This window comes from Protopterus annectens, chromosome 7.part0 (genome assembly GCF_019279795.1).
Source record: "Protopterus annectens isolate FY-2018-M chromosome 7.part0, PAN1.0, whole genome shotgun sequence".
Taxonomy (NCBI): Eukaryota; Metazoa; Chordata; order Ceratodontiformes; family Protopteridae; genus Protopterus; species Protopterus annectens.
In genome coordinates this window covers 1,244,551,392-1,244,570,505 of record NC_056739.1, presented here as the reverse complement: position 1 = coordinate 1,244,570,505, position 19,114 = coordinate 1,244,551,392, and the positions used below count along the sequence as shown (strand labels likewise).

Below are 19,114 nucleotides of genomic sequence, written 5' to 3'. Positions count from 1 at the left end.
GACAATCATACCATGTGTACTGTTGCTTGTAGGTCTGGAATAACACAACATTCTTTTCAAGTTCTTTTTATTCTTGTATACAAACAAGGGTTTAGTTCCCATTACATGACAGACTTCAGGATCAGTCGTCAAGACTTGCCAATGTTTTCTAAATACCTTCTCAATTTCATCATTATTATTTCAGTAAGTTAATGGTAAACAAATCTGTGTATCTACTTTATGTGGTATTACTGTCCAGGGTCCATCAGAAAAATATGGTTTACCATTGGTACCCCTCATGTCTGTAACTACCTTCAGTATTCTCTCTACGTCAGAAGCACTGCAACTTCTCTCCTCAAGTCTGATTTGCAAGCTGTCAGTCTCAGCCTTATAATCAAGATCAGTAGCATTCAGTCTTGAGGCCTTTAGATCTTGACCTTTAATGATGTTTTTAAAGAAGGGGGGGGTACACACTCTTCCTATGCAAATGTGTGTTTCTGTAGCATTTCTTAGGATATGTTTTAGTTTCCAAAGTGCCCATCAGCCATTCTGATGACTGTGACATCTAAAAAATCAAGTTTCTCTTTGGAACTATTCAAAGTAATCTTTAAGAACATGGTAGTGTTATTAATGTGGTGATAGAAATCATTCAGTGATTAATCACTGCCTTCCCAAACTAGGAACAGGTTATCCACAAATCTCCTAAAAAAGACCCTGCTTTGAAATTGTCCTAAAATATGTTGCTCTTCCCAGAGAACTAACACCATGTTGGCATAGCTGGTGGCACATGATGTGCCCATAGCTACGCCATCTTTCTGTAGGTAAAATGAATCACCAAAAATAAATGCATTATTTTCCAATATCAATTCCATGTCAGAGTGCATCAAACACCCCTGGCTCTTGTATGAGTAGATCTAGTCTGAGAGGAAGCTTGTGGAAATTGCCTTTGGCTATTTTCAAAAAAGAGAACCACAGCTGACAAGGGCAGAAGGGAGTCACCACAATAACCTTGGGGATTCCTCCTGAATCTTCAGAAATACCCGGGATGTTAGTGGAAACAGTAGAAATACGGAGACATTCCAGTCCAAAGAAAAGAAGAAAAAAAAGGCACAGAATCTTCCCAGTGGATCGTTAAAAAAATAAATTAATTAATTAAAAAAAAAAAAAAAAAAAAAAAAAGACAATGTTCTACTTGAGGAACTCCCCCACAGATGGATCAAATGCTTTAAGACCTTATGCACTAGTTTCCATTTGTGAGGTTCTCCCCTGGTCCAGGTCACCTTGTCTGCCATACACTTTTGCTCTGACGGAATGCAGAATGCCTGTACAGTTCGACTATATAGTGAAGTTATAACCCAAGTTAAAATGGCTAGTCTGCAAAAGGGGTATGACCTGGATCTCCCCTGCTTGCTGATGTACCACAAGACGGTAGTATAGTCTGAAATCACTTTGAAGAGGTCCCGGGAACCAAAGATGACTCAGAGTTGAGTGCCTTGATTAAGGCAAGTATCCCCTAGATATTTATGTGTTTGCTTCTGTCCTTGGTGTCTCAAACCCCTGTGCTTTTATCCCTCCTGAAACTGCTCCCCAAGCAAAGTCTGAAGCTTCTGTGATGCCTGACTGTTTTTGAGCAAGAAGGGGAGATATGGATTTAAGGATATCTGTTGTCTCCAACAAAGGATTTATCTTCTGACAAACCCCAGCACTGGGATTTGAAAAGCTAAAGGGTGTTGATGCTTGGACCAAAACAATTTCAGATAACCACTGCATCTCTCACATGGAGTCTTGCCAGGGGTATCATGAGTATCCCTAGATATCATGAGACCCAAAATCCTGAGGTATTACCTCACAGTGACCAAAGTCTGAGTGGAAAACAGAGACAAATCTAAATAAGGATCTATTTTTTCTGTAGAAAAAAAAGCTCTTTGAACTGAGGTGTCTAGTTGACATCCCAGGAACACAATCTTGTGTGAAGGAGTCGAAAAAGACTTGACTGTTCTCTTGGAATAATAGCTTGTCTAAGAGATCTCTCTCAACCAGATGATAGATTCCTGACACTTAGAAAAAGACTCTGCAAAGATAAGCAAGTCATCTAAATGTGAAAAAAGTGGATACCCTGTAGCCTGCAGTGAAACATAACTGGAGCTAGACACTTTGTAGGCACTCTTGGTATAGTGGAAAGTACCAAAAAAGGTTAAGGTAGAGGACCAACAATGTGATCCAGATACAACAAAACCTTAAGAAACGTCTGAATTCTGGAAGAATAGGAATGTGATAAACACAAGTCTAGTATTACCCCTTCTTCCTCTTTCAGAGTATCTGGTAACAGGTTGCGAACTGACAATTTTAAATTACAGCACTATTTGGTTGCAGATGACATCTGATGTCTGACCTGACTTCTAGAGCTTTACATCTTTTCCCCTGACAGGCTGATTCTTCCCCAGGGGCATCTTCTAGTTATAAACAGGAGCCAGACAAAGCCAACTTATGTTCGTGCTTGCTCAGTGTGCCCAATCATGGAATCTCTAGAATGCACTCTGGACAGACTCACAGAAGATCCATGTGTCCAGCAAGACCACCAAACCAGTATGGATGTAGAATAGTAACCTGCCATCCTCAGCAGCAGGCCAAGTATATCCAAGGACCCCAGTTCCCCAAAAGTACAATGACCAGGAAAAGAAAGTACAGCAGGTGGGTGGGGATTGGGGTCTGGTACCTTGTCCAGCCCTTGAGCGCTCACAATTCCAGAAGTGGGGATGAAGACAGAAAAGTTATTGCAACAGTGATCCTACTCAAACATGATTAAGGCAAGTTACTTATTTTGAATAGATCAATGATTCAGTCATGACCTTTGAGAATACTCCCAAAACTTGTCCACCAATGTGGGATGTCAGTGATTTTCATGAAGCAGGCTACAAGGAGGCCCTGCAGAATACCCAATTTAATCTCCAACTTAAAGGAAGTACCCTTCGGTTCCCTTTCACGCAAGGACCTCAAACTCAGACATTTTTCTGGCTGATGCTACGGCTAGTTATAAAAAGGTGGTTTTCCATGTCAGGTATTAGACAGAGAAAATAGCTGCTCGTTCAAAGGGGGACTGGATTACCTTTTCAAAAAAAAAAAAAAAAGTTCAACATTGGGGCTACTGCTCTCTTTGGGTGTTTTGCATGAACAGATCCTCTGAAAAACTGCTTAACTGGTTGCTACAGCCAGTAGTAAAACAGCTTTTTCCTTGTCGGGTATTTGACAAGAGAAAAAAGTTCAAAAAGGGGACTGGATTACCTTTTCAAACAAAATTTTCAAATACTGGAGCTACTGCTCTCTTAAGGGGCCTTAGACACAGTCCCCTTCAGGAAGTACTTAACTGCTAACAATGAAGCCAACAGGAAGACAAATGATGCACAGCTTGCCAGCAAAACAAAAAAACTATTGAAATGTTGGCACTTGAAATGCGTGCTAACAAGCCAAAAAAAAAAACACACAGGAGAACAGTGAATTTCAAAAATCACTCTTCCTTAAAACTTCTTTTGGCAGGGGAGCCAAGCCCCTCATACCCCCTAAACGTACATAGACCAAATCCAAGGTCAGCATACCTCAGAGAAAAGGGAATATTTTGAGAAATGGCATTTTGGACTTAGCATATGCAAGTCCAATCTTTCAGCCATTTATTTTCTACATTTTGGGACTCACTTTAGTGGGTCTCAACATTTCAAATGGTTACACACAAAATAAAACTTAACTGAAGAATAAGCTAAACCTAAAGCAATGTTCTAACAGGTCTTGTGAAATCAAGGGCACTCCTGCTGTCTTTTAACATCAGAAAGAAAACATTTTCCATTTAGCTACAGAAGGCTTCCTTGTACTAAGATTCATTGTCTCCCTCAGGTTTCAGCACACATTCTGAATGGTAGCACAGTCAGCTCATCCAAGCTGCTAGTTTGCGAGCCTGTATGTTTGGGTGTACCAACGACCCCATGAGCTGGATCAAGAGGTTCCCATGTTAAGGCAGGATCATTGTTTATTCCCCAATGTCATCTGCATCAGTTGGGAGAACTAATGCTGCCTCAGTCAAAAGGGGGCTTTTATAAGCATTCTGGCCTATCCTCCTTAACTTTCTGAATCACTCTGGAAAGAAAGGTGGAACAGAGTACAAGTTTAACAGAGTTCTTTAATTTAAGAAAAAGGCAATGGCTGCCCAAGCTTCACTGGAGGGTACACTAGGGCAGAACTGGCTGCCTACTGTTTAGCGAAGTAGAAAGGTCGGTTTCCAGAACAGCCCACCTGTGAGTAACATCTAAAAAGGGGACGCTATTAACATCTATTTGTATGGGCCTGCAAATTTTCCACATTAACTGATTCGGCAGGCATTCTGCAGATAGAAATATTCTATGCTTGCATATTTTGCCTGTTAAGAGAGAGTAGGAATGGCCCTTACATTCCCATTCCTTTATGTACCACATTAGATGGTGCTGTCTATTAGATAAAACAAGACACTAGGTCTCCAGACTGGCTTGAAAGCTAAGATTAATGTCATCACTCCTCTCCTTGATGTTGATGTGTCTCGATCTTGTACTTGCTCCAAATGCCCTGAAGTCTCGAGACTGATTGAGCTCCACTGGCCATATTCAAGGCACTTGTGGTTATGTCTTAAGTATATGGTGCCATTGTGAAGAGCATATCCATACTTATTGGGCATTGCTGACTCCACTATGAGAGTTCTCTCCGTATCCAATGAAGCAAAAGGCCATCCCTTCTGCTTCCTTGCATAAGCAGAGAGCTCTCACAATGGAGTCAACAATGCCAATTAAGTACGAGTATCCCCTTCACAATGGGATAGAGTTTGCTGTTGCTAGAAATAGCACAGCAGCTTCCACATGTGCAGCCACACCCATGGGGAAATGAGAATAACTTATATCATGTACCCTGATATCCTTAAGAATTTCTTTGCAGACACTCAGTTCCTTCAAGTCACGTATTACGGAAAAAATAACCAGAAAGTCTGTCTTATCTTGGAGAAGGAAGGCCTTTCACTTATGACAAACCAGTAGTGTCCCGAGGGAGACCACTGTCTTTGAGGACTTGCACTGAATCTGGCTGAGGAGAAAGAATTCCAGTTCTGGCAGATGATTCATAATGTAATGCTAAGTTAATTCTTTGGTCTCTTAGAGGACCTTAGACAATTCCTTTGAGGAAGTGGTTAAATGGTAATAATGAGGCTAACGGCAGTCAAAGATATACATGTAAGACCTTGCTTCTACAGCAGGCTATTACTGAAGACATATATTTTGTGTAAAACTTGGGTGTAGTAGCTAAAACAGAGGACAGAGAGGTAAGATGTCTCTCAGTGTCCAAAGAGCAGTCGTGCTGCTTCAATCAGGCCAGAATCCACGCTTGTTCATAGGAGAGAAGGTGGTAATGCTAGTTAAAGTGGGACAGTTAACAACAAACCATGTTTTCAAGAATTTTGCCGAGGGCTGGGTGGATAGAGATGGAGAGGAAGTGGGATCAGTTTGTGGGTTTACATTGTTTTTAAGAGAGGTTTAAAGTTGTTCTTTCAAGCATCTGACAATGTTTTTGAGAAAGGCAAAGGTTGTGTGTGTGTGTGTGTGTGTGTGTGTGTGTGTGTGTGTGTGTGTGTGTGTGTGTGTGTGTGCGTGCGTGCACGTGTTAGTGATGGGGATGGAAAACTGGTCTTAAAAGTGGTAGAGAAGCCAAGGAAGTGGGTTATATGAGCGGAGGTGGTGGGGGTTGAGTCAGTATGGATGTTTAAAATATTTTCAGTGCGTCTTTATGTTTACTGTACTTGAAACAGAAGTGAGAATCAAAGGGGGTGAGAAAGGGGACAAGGAGTTTACTGAATTCTTGTAGGAATTCACAGGGTGTGAGGATGGCCTTACCACACTGTAGATGTGGTGGAGTTATTTAATCTATGTTTTTATGCTGTGTAATCAGGTTAGCTTCCCTCTAGAAACACTTTGGAAAGTTAAGGAGTTGTCTTTACTTGGATTTGTGTAGGGGACAGTTGTGTCTTTTAATGGACTGTTTGGTTAAATTGCTGAGTCTGGTGAACTCAACTGATGGAGAGATCAGCCTTCCGTAAATGCCAATCAACATTTCAGAGTTTTAATAACTGTTTGAGATCTTCTGTTAGCCAGCTGTGTTTCTGTGACTTGAAAAGCCTTTCTAACTTTTTTGAAGAAGAGTTGAACAGTGTGCTTGCTGCAGAGTGGGAGTCACTCTTGGACATTAGAGAGGACCATGAGCACAGCTAGGTGGTTTTGCAACTTAGCTAAATCCTTTCTGCAGACTGGGGCCTGAATAATTCAATCTGACTTGACTTTTGTCTGCACTTTTTTAAATGTAACAGAGCAAGTAAATGTAGCCACATCAAAGTGCAGCATTAAAAAACAGTTTATTCTAAAAGTATAGCCTTATCAAATTCTGACACAGCCTGCCTCCTGTAAGCCAGAGAGAAGTCCATGAGCTTTCCCTCATTCTTTTATTGACCTGCAATCAAATGTACATATCCAAACATTCCATCCTGAAAGGCCACTGAAACAAGACACGGGTTCCAAATAAGAAACAGCTTCAACATTGGAAATGGGCAAACAATGAAGAGCTACAAAAATGAATAATGACTAATTTTTTGGGAAGTAAACGTTCACTTTAATTGGCCACATTTTCTTAGGCAGGTGTAAAACTACTTAATCCTATGTTTACTAAGCAAGTGTTTTTAATGACTCTTAATAAAGGACAAGTCTATCATTCACTGATAGCCTAGTACCTGCCTATGAACCTATCGGCCCTAGGGCCCATACAAGCCTAGCCAAAAAACGTACCCTGGCTTTCGCCACCCAAGAAAATTATTTTCCTGTGCCCCTGTCGAGCAGTGCCACAGAAGTGATCCCCGGGGTGAATTTCCATTTCCCATCCAATCATCATGATTTTTCTTGAAGATTGCTAATGAGGAGCTCTGTTTGACATAGATAGGTAGTCTTTTCCAGAGTATGGGAAGTCTCTGGGACAGGAATCTATCCCTCCAGCATGTTCTGTTTATTGTGGTGACAAGGTTTAGGTCCCTAGAGCGTGTAGCTCGGAGGGATTGGGATTTCTTTAAGTGGAGCATGTCCAACAGCTCTGGGTTTGACATAGCTTTGTATGTTAGGCAGAGATCGCCCCTGAGTAGGCGATATGCGATGGAGTAAAGCTGTAGTTTTTTGAGACTGTCTGCATAGGGCATCTGTTTGAGGCTAGTAATCCTCTTTGTGAGGTATTTCTGTGGTCTTTCCAGTTGTTGTAGATGTCTTGTGAGGTACATACGAAAAGGGGTGTTGTACTCTATAATGGGTCTAATGAGTGATGAGTAGAGGGGAACAATTACCTCTTTTTTCTGGATGAGAACCCTTGATATCTGAAAACTAGTGTCTTACTTCTATAAATAAAGTAATTTTTGTAATGCCATCTGTACCTGCCCAACTTCTCTGCTGAAGACACACACACTTATTTACGATTATCACTCTGCATTTAGCCTGAAACCCAAAGCAATACAGATTACAATATTAATTTTAAGACTTGCTTAGGCCTCCACTGAAATGCATCCAGCCCTAAAAATAAACACTGTTCTAAAGATAACCCAAGAACAAACATGCTCAGTTAATCTAATCATATGAAACATGTCCCTAAATGGCAAAATTCAATTAGCATCCTACAAAAGTGTTTCATGTCTTATTTATGCACATCTGCCCCAAAAAAAAATGCTTGTAATTACTTACCTTACAGTCTGGCCTGACCAGATATAGTCACCTCATTCTCAGGAAAAAACAACAAGTTGTTCCTTCCACCGTTAAGTAACCATTACAACACTTTTGATCAGTCAGAAACCTCCTTCCTGACTTCTTTTAATCAACAAAATATGTTCTTTATCTGTTTACGTGCTTCTGGTCTTAGAACACTTGTTTTTAGACCCTGGCATGATTACTAGCCATATCCAGTTACTCCCAGCTAAGCATCAGCTTTTAAATCTTGTTAATACACAAGCTAAAGAACTGCTTTTGAGCTAGTGCTTACTGTACATGCAAAACGAAAATATGCATGTTAAACCTTTCAAATTCTTTGCTCAAGAATTCTGGAGAAAGCCAAAAATAAAGGGGGGAGAACAAAGGCCCAAAATCAGGCTGAAGATTTAAATATCACTCGTTAATTCACTTACAAAAGTTAGAAGAATAACAGGTTTTGCCTCAACATGCATTTTCTGAACAAACAGTATGAAACTTTAATGCCTGGCGTTACTGACTACTGAAAATCCTCAGTAACTTACCATAAAATAAAAAAAATTAAGAGGGACAGCACAAAAATATGACACACAATCAGGGAAAGTTGACAAGATATGCTTCACATTCCTGAAGTTTTATTACTGTATTTTCTGTTGCCTAGCAGGATAAGGATCCAAGTACAAATAAAGTGCCAAAAATGGACAAATTGATTCAAGAGGCATTTCACCAACATGAGAAGCCAGAACATTTATACTTATAACCTACATCAGTCTTAAGCAAAGAAATATAAGTAGCTGTTCCCAGAAGACCTATGCCTGGGGCAAAGAAATACAAGCAGCTAGCTGTTCCTAGGAGAAACGGTGTCTAACTGGCTGCGTTGTCCAGCAGACAACTTGCATAAGTTGAACTTCACTCTCATTCTCTTTCACACACACTAGTAAACATTCTAGTGAAGACATCGGAAGGTTTGCAAAACAATAAAGCCTACACAGTGCAATCAATAAAACAGACACTACAAAGAAAAAGTAAAGTTGTGTACACTTACCATAAATGTAGATGTTCAAGTGTATTCCCTGTTGCAATCATTACATTTGGGTTATCTGCTTGCAGGTAGCCCTCAGTCGGCCTGTTTATCAAAGTCTTGAGTCCTGCGTTGGTTGCTGTCTATTCTTCCATGACATCAGGTAGTCAGGGGTATAAAGCATGCAGCAGACACCATTACATCAGTTTTTCTTGCCCCAGATGTCAGGTGCCCCCCTAATGGGAAGCAATTACATACAAGGTTACACCTCCAACAAAAAAGCAAGTACACCAGAAAGCTTTAAGTATAGTAAACAAGAAGAGAGGTATAGTCAACAGAAGTCAGGGGGCTGGAGGGAGGGTAACCAGGACTGCAACAGCGAAAACACTCAAACATCTACATTTATGGTAACTGTACACGACTGTATCATGTTCTTCGTGTTTCACTGTTGCAGTCATTACATTTGGGTAGATTCCCAAAGCTAAGGAAGGGAGGAGGCAATTAGCACTAGGACCAGCTATTAGGCCCTGCAAGAATGCAGTGGTAAAACCAGCTCTGGATTTAGAAAAAATTGACAAGTGGTAATGCTTGATGAAGGTATGTACAGAACTCCAGGTAGCAGCTTCTAGGATGTCCCTGGAAGGAACACCTCTGAGTAAGGCTGTAGATGCACAGGCAGCCCTGGTGGAATGGGGTCTTACCCCCTGTGGAGTAGGTTTTCCATGGTGCTTATAGCAAAAATTAATGCAATGGCCTATTCACTTAGAAATGGTTTGCTTTGAAATGGCCTTCCCCTTTGCCCCTGCAGCAAATGCAACCAGCAGCTGTTCAGATTTCCTGAGAGGCTTAGTCCTGTCCAAGTAAACTCTAAGTTGTCTGTGCACATCCAAGGAATGCAGTATTCATTCCCCTTTGGCCAACCTTCTTTTCTAATCCAAAGAACAATGAATGGACTGATTAAGGGCCACACTGGATACCACCTTGGGCATAAAGGAAGGATTGGTCCTGAGGGACACCCTGTCCGCATGAAAGATGATGAAAGGCTCCACTGCCGTGAGGGGCCTGAAGTTCAGACACCCTTCTTGCTGAAGTGATGGCTAGAAGGAAGGCTGCTTTCCAAGAAAGGAATTTCAACTCTGCAGTTGCAGCTGGCTCAAAGGGAGGTAGAGTGAGCTTTTCCAATACAAAGTTAAGGTCCCAGGCTGGAGTAGGAGCTCTCCTGGGTGGGCTTAAGTTTTTGGCCCCTCTGAGTAATAGCTTCAGCAGTGGATGAGAAAAGAGGGGTGGGCTCTGTATTCTAATGTGCTGAAATGGCCGAGGCGTGAATTTTAATGGAAGAGAAGGAAAGGCCCTTGTGAAGCATCTCAGTTAAGTATTGAAGAATATGCGGTAAATTGGGCACTGTTGTGCCCATCCCCTTGAGTTTGACTCCAGGAACAGAATATTTTCCACTTTTCAACATAGGATTTTCTAGTACTAGGCCTCCTTGCCTCCAGAATGACATCCATCACTTGCTTACTGAGGGATAGTAACGGAGAGCTCAGGTAATTAGCCAGGATGGAAGGTTCAGGGTTTGAAGCTGGGGGTGAAGAATCTAGCCCTCCTGCTGGGACAGCAGGGAAGGGGTACGAGGCAGGTGCCATGGTTCCAGCAGTGACACTGCGCAAGAGGGGGTACACCAGTGTTGGCATGGCCAGTCTGGTGCAATGAATATTGTCCTTGGTTTGTCCTGTTTGATCTTTAGTAGAACTTTGGAGAGAAGAGGCAGAGGGGGGAAAAGCATAAACTGATAGGTTTTTCCAGGTGAAGGACAGGGCATCCACTTTCCAAGCTAGTCAGTGGGGAGTCCTTGTGCAGAATTTGTCCAATTAGTAGTTCTGAGGGGAGGCAAACAGGTCTATCTTTGGGCTCTCCCATTTGTTTCACAAAATGTTGAATATCTTTGGCTCTAGTTTCCACTTGTGTGGGTCCATGAGATTTCTGCTTAGATCTTCTGCCAGTGTATTTAGCCTGCCTGGCAGGAATGGAGCTTGTAGGTGCACTTGGTAGCTCCAGGCTGTGTTCCACAGAGCCATGGCTAGTCTGCAGAGAGGGTATGAGTGGGTTCCCTCCTGCTTATGTACCACATAACAGTGGTGTTTTTCCGTCTTTACCAATAATTGTCCTGGAAGAATGTGGTCCTTGAAGGCTGTCAGAGAATTCTGTACAGCTAACATTTCTTTTTGATTGATATGCAAGTGCATTTGACTCGGTTCCATTTGCCCTGAATGCACTGCCCTGCCAAGTGAGCCCTCCATGCATAGTCTGATGCGACTGTTAGGGTTTGGGCAGCAGGGGGTAGAGTGAATGGTAGTCCCTTGTTTTGGTAGCAGGCCTCTGCCCACCAAAAGAACTCTAACTGTAGGCAAGGTATGATAGAGATCATTGCTTCAAGATCCTGAGAATGTTGACACCATAGGCTTTTTAGATACCATTGTAGTTTCCGCATATGCAGTCTTGCACATGGAATTATTAGAATGCAGGAGGCCATGAACCCCAAGACTTGCAGCATTTGCCTTGCAGATAGGGTTTTTGTGGCCAATAGTTTGAAGTACGTTGTCAAATTAATTAGTTTCTCTGGCGTGAAGAAAGCCATCTGGGAAGTTGTGTTCAAGCTCGCTTCCAGGAATAATTTGTTGACAGGGTACCAGATGTGATTTCTTTTCGTTTATGGTGTACCCCAGACAAGTCACCACCTTTTGTACAAATGCCAGATGATTCAGAAGTATGTCCTGGCTTTCTGCCTGAATTAGACAATCACCCAGGTACTGGTATATTTGAATATTTCTTTGCCTGCAAAATGCAATGACTGGATCTAGGCACTTTGTGAATACCCTGGGCGCAGTAGATAGGGCAGTGCAGAGAACTGATAGTGCATGTAGCTTGCTTTGAAGTGTAGGTATCTTCTGCAAGATTCCCCGATTGGGATGTGCAGGTAGCCTTCCTTTAAATCCAGTGGTGCCAAGGAGGCATCTTTGCCTAGCATAGGAAGTAACTGGTGAAGAGTTAGCATCTTGAATTTTGGAATCACCAAAATGTGTTTAATATAGAAAGGTCCAGGATAGGACGCCATGTGTTGTCTTTTCTGGGTACCAGGAAAAGTCATGAGTAGAAACCTTGTTCCTTTTCCTCTTCTGGTACAGTTTGAATAGCCTTTATACCTGAGAGTACTTGCTTTTGGGCCTCTGCCCACTGATTTGGGGGTAGATCTGGCCAACTGTTTGGGGTTGGTAACGTGTGGAAGTGAAATCTGCATCCTTGGGAAACTATATTTAAAACCCATTTGTCCTGGGTAATGAGTTCCCAGTTTTTTGCATGTAGAGCAATCTTTCCCCCCAAAGGAGCAGTCAGTTGAGAAGTGCTTGGAAATTTTAAAGTAAAGTCATTGAGACAGTTTACCATGGGGGGAGTCTTACTACTCCCTGATTTGGAAGTGGGAGCCCCCCACTGCTTAGCCCTGTGCGTACCCTGGGACTGAAGCCTGGATGTTCTGCTGGTTCTGGGTTTGGACTGAAGGCCTGGAAGAGGTAGGAAAAGACAAATTCTTAGAGGGCCAATGCCTACTAAATATTGGAGGCTGTACTTGTAGGAAATCTTTAACAGTTTGCATAGATTTAGCTCTTTCCTCCATAGTTTTAAGAACAACTTCTGCTTTGTTGCCAAACAGGCAGTCCTGACTTAAGGGAGCATCCAGCAATTTAGCTTTAACATGATCTGGCAAAGATTGCTCCTTAAGCCAAGCATGCCTTCTAAGTAAAGACCCAGTGACAGCAGCCCAGCAAGATGCCTCTAGTGAATCAAAACCACAATGCAGAGTATGCTTTCCAACCTGCTCAGCAGAATGCATTAAAATCCTGTAAATCCTTATTTTCAGCACAATCAGGAATCAACATCATTTTCTGTTTAAGCAAGCCAATAATATGCTACTGATACTTGAATCAGTATCAGAGGGGATAAGGTTTTTGGCAGTAGTAGCCTTAATGCCTTTGGGTCCCTGTGAAACTTGAGATGGGTTTGTAGAGTGGACTCTGATTCTGCCAGAATGAGAATGTCATCCAGGTAAGGGTAGATTTGGACTCCCTTGGTTCTGCAATAGGCAATGGCTGGGACAAAGCACTTTGTAAACACTCTGGCAGCTGTAGACAAGCCAAAGGGCAAGGCTGTAAACTGAAAGTGTGAAGAGTGGCTAGTGAAGCAGAGAAACGTCCTGTGGGTGGGCCTGATAAGGAATGTGCAGGTAAGCATCTTTTAGGTCCAGAGGGACCATGAAGGCTTGGGAGGGGATGAGGGGTAGGAGAGTTTGAAGGGAGAGCATTCTGAAGGAGGAAACCTTTAGGAACACATTCAGATAGGATAAGTCCAGGATTGGCTTCCAAGGGCCATCTTTTTTTGGAAATAAGAAAAGGCGGGAATAGAAGCCTTGTCCTTCCTGTCCTGAGGCAAATGGGTTCTATAGCTCTTCCAGTCAGGTCGTCTTTCAAAATGGGAGGGAACAGATGAAATTGATTTTCTGGAGGGAAAGGAAATCTTTTTGATTTTGTTTTTTCCTTCCAGAATAGAAAATATCCTTTTTGGATGATGGAAAGAACCCAAAGATCTAAGGTGAAGGTTTTCCAGAAGGGAAGGCAGTGGGTAAAGTGGGCGGACAGAGGCAGTCGAGCAGGACAGTCATGCTGTAGAGGGGCCCCCTCTGTCTGGAAAGGGCTGTTTGGCTCAGGGCCAAGAGTTGGTAGGTCTGGAGTAAGGCCATCTCCTGGATCTCCTACAGGGCCTAGGGTAGGAAGGGCATGACGCTGAGGGAGTCCTTCTGACAATGGATGTTTTTGCTGGATAGTTCCTGTAATATCTAGGGAAGGGGGACCCCAGCAGATGCTTAAAGTCCTGCAGTTCTTTGCTTTTATCTTGTAAGTTTTTGAAATGTTCTTCTGAATTTTTTCCAAACAAAACCGTGTGTCCAGTGGAGCAGCCATGATTTTGGATTTAAAATCCTCTGGTAGAGGCTGTAGGCGAAGTCAGGAGTATCTGCACAAAGCAGATGCAGAGGCCTCTGCTGCATCATAACTGCACCTAATAGAGTGTCTGGCTACTTGTGTAGCTGGAGGCAATTTTAATGTAATGTCAGCTTTGGTTGGACAGTCTGGGGTAGAAGCTAGCAAGGTGGAAGCCTGGGAGACCAGGTCCAGGGCATATTTAACCATGTGGGTTTGCTAATTGATAGCCCTGAAGGCCAGGGTAGAGGAGGTGTATACCTTCTTACTCATTCTGTCAATGGTTTTGCTGTCCTTAACTGTTGGCTAAAGTGAAGCAGAAAGTAATTGTCTAGACTGTTTGTCTGGGGACACAGCAATAACTGCTGGGTCAGCCAGGGAAGATTTCACCAGAAACTTCTTGTCATCAGGCACTTTGTAAAACCTATCTGGCCTTTTAGGGGTAGGAGGTTGAAAATCTGGATTCTTGGGGACTGAGTTAAAGGCATCCAGGAAGGCTGGAAGCACTGGAGGAATAGTTTAGGGAAAGGGAGACTCAAGCTGCAAAAGTTCAAAATATCTTTTCTGGGTATCTGACATTAAGGTAGTATCCCACTTGAGGTACTCTTTCATCTTTGAAATAGTTTCCCCAAAGATAATATCCTCTGGTGGGAAATTTTCAATAGAGTCTTCGTCTGGGGAGTAATAATCCACAGGTGAAGCAATTTGAGAGACATAGGAAAATGATTCCTCAGAAGAGAAGGACTGTTCTGGTTCTTCTCCTTCTCCCTGCTGAATAGTGGGTAAAGGTAAGGAGGAACCCGAGGCTGGTCTGGGGCTCAGCAGAGGAATGTTGGTAGGTGCAGGGCCTGTGGGCCTAAGGGCCATAAAGGCCTCCATTAACGAATTGGTAAACGACTGCAAATCTGGATTTTCTTGAGGAGTAGGGGGTCAAGAGTTTCGTTTTTTTCTTTGTTGGTGTGGGCTTGGGGGTAGGCTTAGAAAGAGAGACCTGGGCTGGAGTAGGAGAGATTTTGGTCGGCCAACCAAGTAATGTTCCCCCTCGGCGTCGGTCGTGGCCGGCATCTGGAATGACTCCGTGGATGTGCTCTCAGTGGCTGCAGTAATGGAGTCTTCCAGAGGAACCATCGAATCTGACGGTAGTCGGCAGGACATCCAATAGAGTGGCATCGGGAGTTGGCCTGGAAACCTTGGCCTTCTTCATCAGTTGCTCGACTTGGGTGGCCAACTCGGGAGCCATCCGGAGAGAGGGGCATTTTAATCTTTGATTTTCCAAATACAAATTTAGCGTGGCCAGCCAGCTGCATAGAGTTTTTGGCACAAAGGATGGACAAATGGAGTAAGCCTTATGGTCGTGCTCCTTACCTAGGCAAAGCACACACCAGTCATGAGAATCTTTGTGCAGTATCTGACACCCGTAATTACATTTACTCTTTTTCTCAAACATCGGCTAAAAAGGAATCTACAGCAACAAAGCTCAAGCGTACACAAGACAAAAAAAAACAACGGGGTACTTATCTTTTTGAAGTTTTTGGTCGTAGGAGCGAAGCGGTCGAAGCTGTCGTCGTCTACAGCTTTAAAGTTCTGAGGTCTGTGCATGCACAATTCACATTTATGGTCCCTGGTTTATGGCCCTGCGTGTGATGTGCCATGCGCCTACAGCAGCCAGGCTAAAGCTTTTGTATAGGAGCAGACGTTGGGTTGCCAGAGGCAGGAAATCCCACAGTCTGAATACTGCAACATAGGAATAGAAGGATATCTGTTGTTTATAAATGATACTGGAGCACTGATTCTCACTGGTAAACATCCCACACTACTGACTTCAACATGCCTGCAGGAGCCAGAAGAATCCAAACTGGCAGGTCAGCAGAGATGCCATTTAATGCACAAACAGAACTATCAAACTGTGCAGGCTTGCAGCAGACCATTCCTTCACAGGCAAAAGTGAAACGCTTTGGATTACACAAAGGAGTCAGCATCTAAAGGGTATAGGGAAGGCCTTAGCAGCAAGTATACCTCCTAAAACAAACTGAATGGCAGTAATGGGGAAAAACAGCATTATTACACAGAAGAGTGTAAATTCAGTTTGCATCAGTAATTTTATTGTGTTAAGGGGAAAGGAGAAACAGCAACTAACTTCTTGAGTATATCAGTTAAAAACTTTTGCAAAGTACTGGCCAAAGTCAAGTGTAGAAGCTCAGCAATGAAGAGGTGCATGCTTAAATTTTAACTTGAAGCCAGACCATATTTATCACCATTGTAATTATGCTACCATTAAGATATTCAAGAAGCGCAAATCTAGCCATGGTTATATATGTATATAAACACACACACAGACACGTTATACATTTACATTTTTTCACAATACCTAGCACTGTATGATCATAACTGCACTACAGTTAAACATGCTACTGTTATGACTGTTATGCAGAGGCTTTCTAGTTTTAAGTTTATTAACTGCACTTACCTGTTAGGATTGTCTGGAATGCAGTTTCTACATTTGTTGAGTCTAAAGCAGATGTTTCAATGAAGGACAAGCTATTCTTTTCTAAATGAAGGAAAAAAACTTGTTAAAATAATCTACTTTCCAAAATGTCAACTACACTGAAGCAATATAAAGGCATAAGCTGTTGAGTTTTCATATCACAGGGCAGCATAGGACAGAGGATAGAGCAGCAAAAACTGCAGAGAAATTGCTATCAAGTTGCAGTGAGCAACAGTTTCCAAGCAGATAACCATAAAAGTTATAAACCCGCCACTTAATAGGTTTATTTTACAGGTTACTGTGAAAGCATGATGAAGAGTCTTAATGTTAAAATCTTTGCCTTACAGTTCCAGAATGGGAGATGCAGTCCTAGTACTCTGATCACTGTGTGGCATTATGCATGTTCACTCTCAGGTCTGTGTGAGTTCTCAGGACATTCTAGATTCCTCCCATTCCAAAAAAACATGCCAGTTGACTGGTTATACTAAACTATCCAAACACATGTTGCATTTACACCTTGCTATTGAGGCCCAAATGTTGTGGTTAAGAGAGTCCAAAGAGGATTGGTTCACCTAACTGATTGAATTAAATTTAAAATAGGCACAAAATCAGAGCCAAAAGATCTACTAAACATATTCCTATACTCGCCACTTGAAAATCTTCCCAATCAAAACTATATTCGGTAACTATTTTTTTTACACACATATTGGCTCTACTGTGAGATCATGTCTGTGAGAAAAAAATGTTCACCCTTACAGAGTTCTATCTTTCCCTGTGGTAGTATTACTGTAGAGTTAAATAAAGGGGTGTTTGGGAGCTACAAGTGAGCTTCTTTCCTTGCAAAGGAATGCTTTCCAAGTGATGACACCTGAAGTTTCACTGGGCTTGTTTATCAAGGAGTTTGACTTTTTCAGTTTTATGTGAGGAAGTTATGTTTCAGTCTTACATCAACAAAACACAGTGTAAGAAACGTCTGTGTGAAAGATTTTCAATCCATATATCTCTATTACTGTATATTAATCAGATCAGACAATAGCAGTAGAAGCAGCGAAATTACACTCGTCTTAAGTAAAAAAAAAATAAAATTGGAAATACTGTACATAATTACCAAGTATTCGAAAGTAATCCAAGCAAGGAAGGCAGTCCGTTTCCAGTCGAAAATCCTTTAAGTAAACAGACAAGCAATCCAAATAAAACAAAATTAAGACTAATAGTTTCCTCACAAGCGTTTTATATATATATATATATATATATATATATATATATATATATATATATATATGTATATGTATATATAAACCAAAACAGCCCAAACCAATGCAAGAATAAACAAGAGAATCCCAACACTGATGAGAACAGAAATCACTTCTTAGAGCCAATCCTCAAAGTCCACAGTTGCATGAATCAGACCAAAATCATTAAAACCAAGTACTAGTTTTAATAAAACAAAACGTTAGCGCTTTCGCGGGAGTTCCGCTTCTTCAGACGTTACAACTAAATTCAAAATTCCCTCTTTATACAAAAACATCACTTCCTGTGAAAACATCACTTCCTGTGAGAGACTTTGCTAAAATTTAAAGGAAAAGTAACAATGAATTACACACTACTATACATAAAAACATTGTGCGACTAAAATCACTATCACATGGAATCAAATAAAATAGAACAACCTATCTAACTGGTCTCGCTTTTAAAATAGGTCTAAGCGGTACAGCCTCATTTAGACCTTTCCCCCTGTGTGCAGCAAGATGAAGAATCCATTTAACTTCAGATTCCTCTGTCAAATTCACAACATCTCCCCCTCGAGCATGAAGTTGTAGCACATGGAGAACCTGGAACAGAAAAACATGGTCCCTACCAGAAGACAACATATGTTTAGCAATGGCACTCTGTGGTTCACCTCTCGGGAAATGATCTCTTATGCGCTCACGGAGCGATCTGTTAGTTTTTCCTACATAGAAACAAAAACGGACCTGACAATGCGCAACATAAACTAAGTTCCTTGTGTTGCAGTCAGATCTGTTCCTAAGCTCCCAGAGTTTACCATCATTAGGATTTTTAAAAAATCTAGATGTATCTATATATGCACATTGTGGACACAAGCCGCAACGCTTAGTCCCTAGATCAAAGCATTTAACAACATTATTCCTCTCCAGACAGAGGTCCGGAAAACAAAGCTGCTGCTTAAGATTCTTAAGGTTACTGAGTGTGTACCTAGGATAATTACCAACTATGCTCCTGGTGTTTGAATCAGTTAAAAGCATATTCCAATTATTTAATATAGCCTGCTGAACTCCAGGTATATTCCTCCCAAATGGTAATATTATGGGTAGATGTACATCCTGTTCAATTTTCCTATGTGTGCAATTTCTTGTATCCGAAAAATGAGGCTTACCTCTAGTTCATCTCAGCCTAGATACATCATTACAGATTTTACTCGTTTCTTGAGGGCAGTAACGCCTAGTGACAAAACTATCTCTAAGTTTTAATAGCTCAGAATGAAACAACTGATCATCTGAGCATAGACGTGAAACCCTAAGGGCCTGACCTTTAACAATATTGTTGAAAATCTTAGGGTCATGCATACTATCAGGTGACAAATATGAAGCCCTATAACACGGCTTCCTGAAGGAGATAATCCATTGTTATCTATGGGGGATTCATTTACCCAGTTACAGGAAGATATTGATATTGACAACAGTATCTTAGTTCAGCAGCTAAAGCGAGATATTGAGAATGACTTGTTCAAATTTAAGAGACTTCAATGTCAGCGACAACATCTTTTGAAAGGGCCTTTAAAGCCTGCCATTGGTAATGGTTCATAGAGCCA

General features: G+C 41.8%; 1 protein-coding gene across 2 annotated transcripts in view; it reads right to left on the bottom strand.

The window, feature by feature from the left end:
- Positions 1–19,114, bottom strand: part of RAB11A (RAB11A, member RAS oncogene family) — a 360,508-nt gene that overhangs the window by 65,551 nt on the left and 275,843 nt on the right. For both annotated transcript variants that reach the window (XM_044077859.1, XM_044077860.1), the window contains one exon: positions 16,267–16,347. In XM_044077859.1, the coding sequence (XP_043933794.1) occupies positions 16,267–16,347 (81 nt within the window). The remainder of the gene's footprint in view (positions 1–16,266; positions 16,348–19,114) is intronic.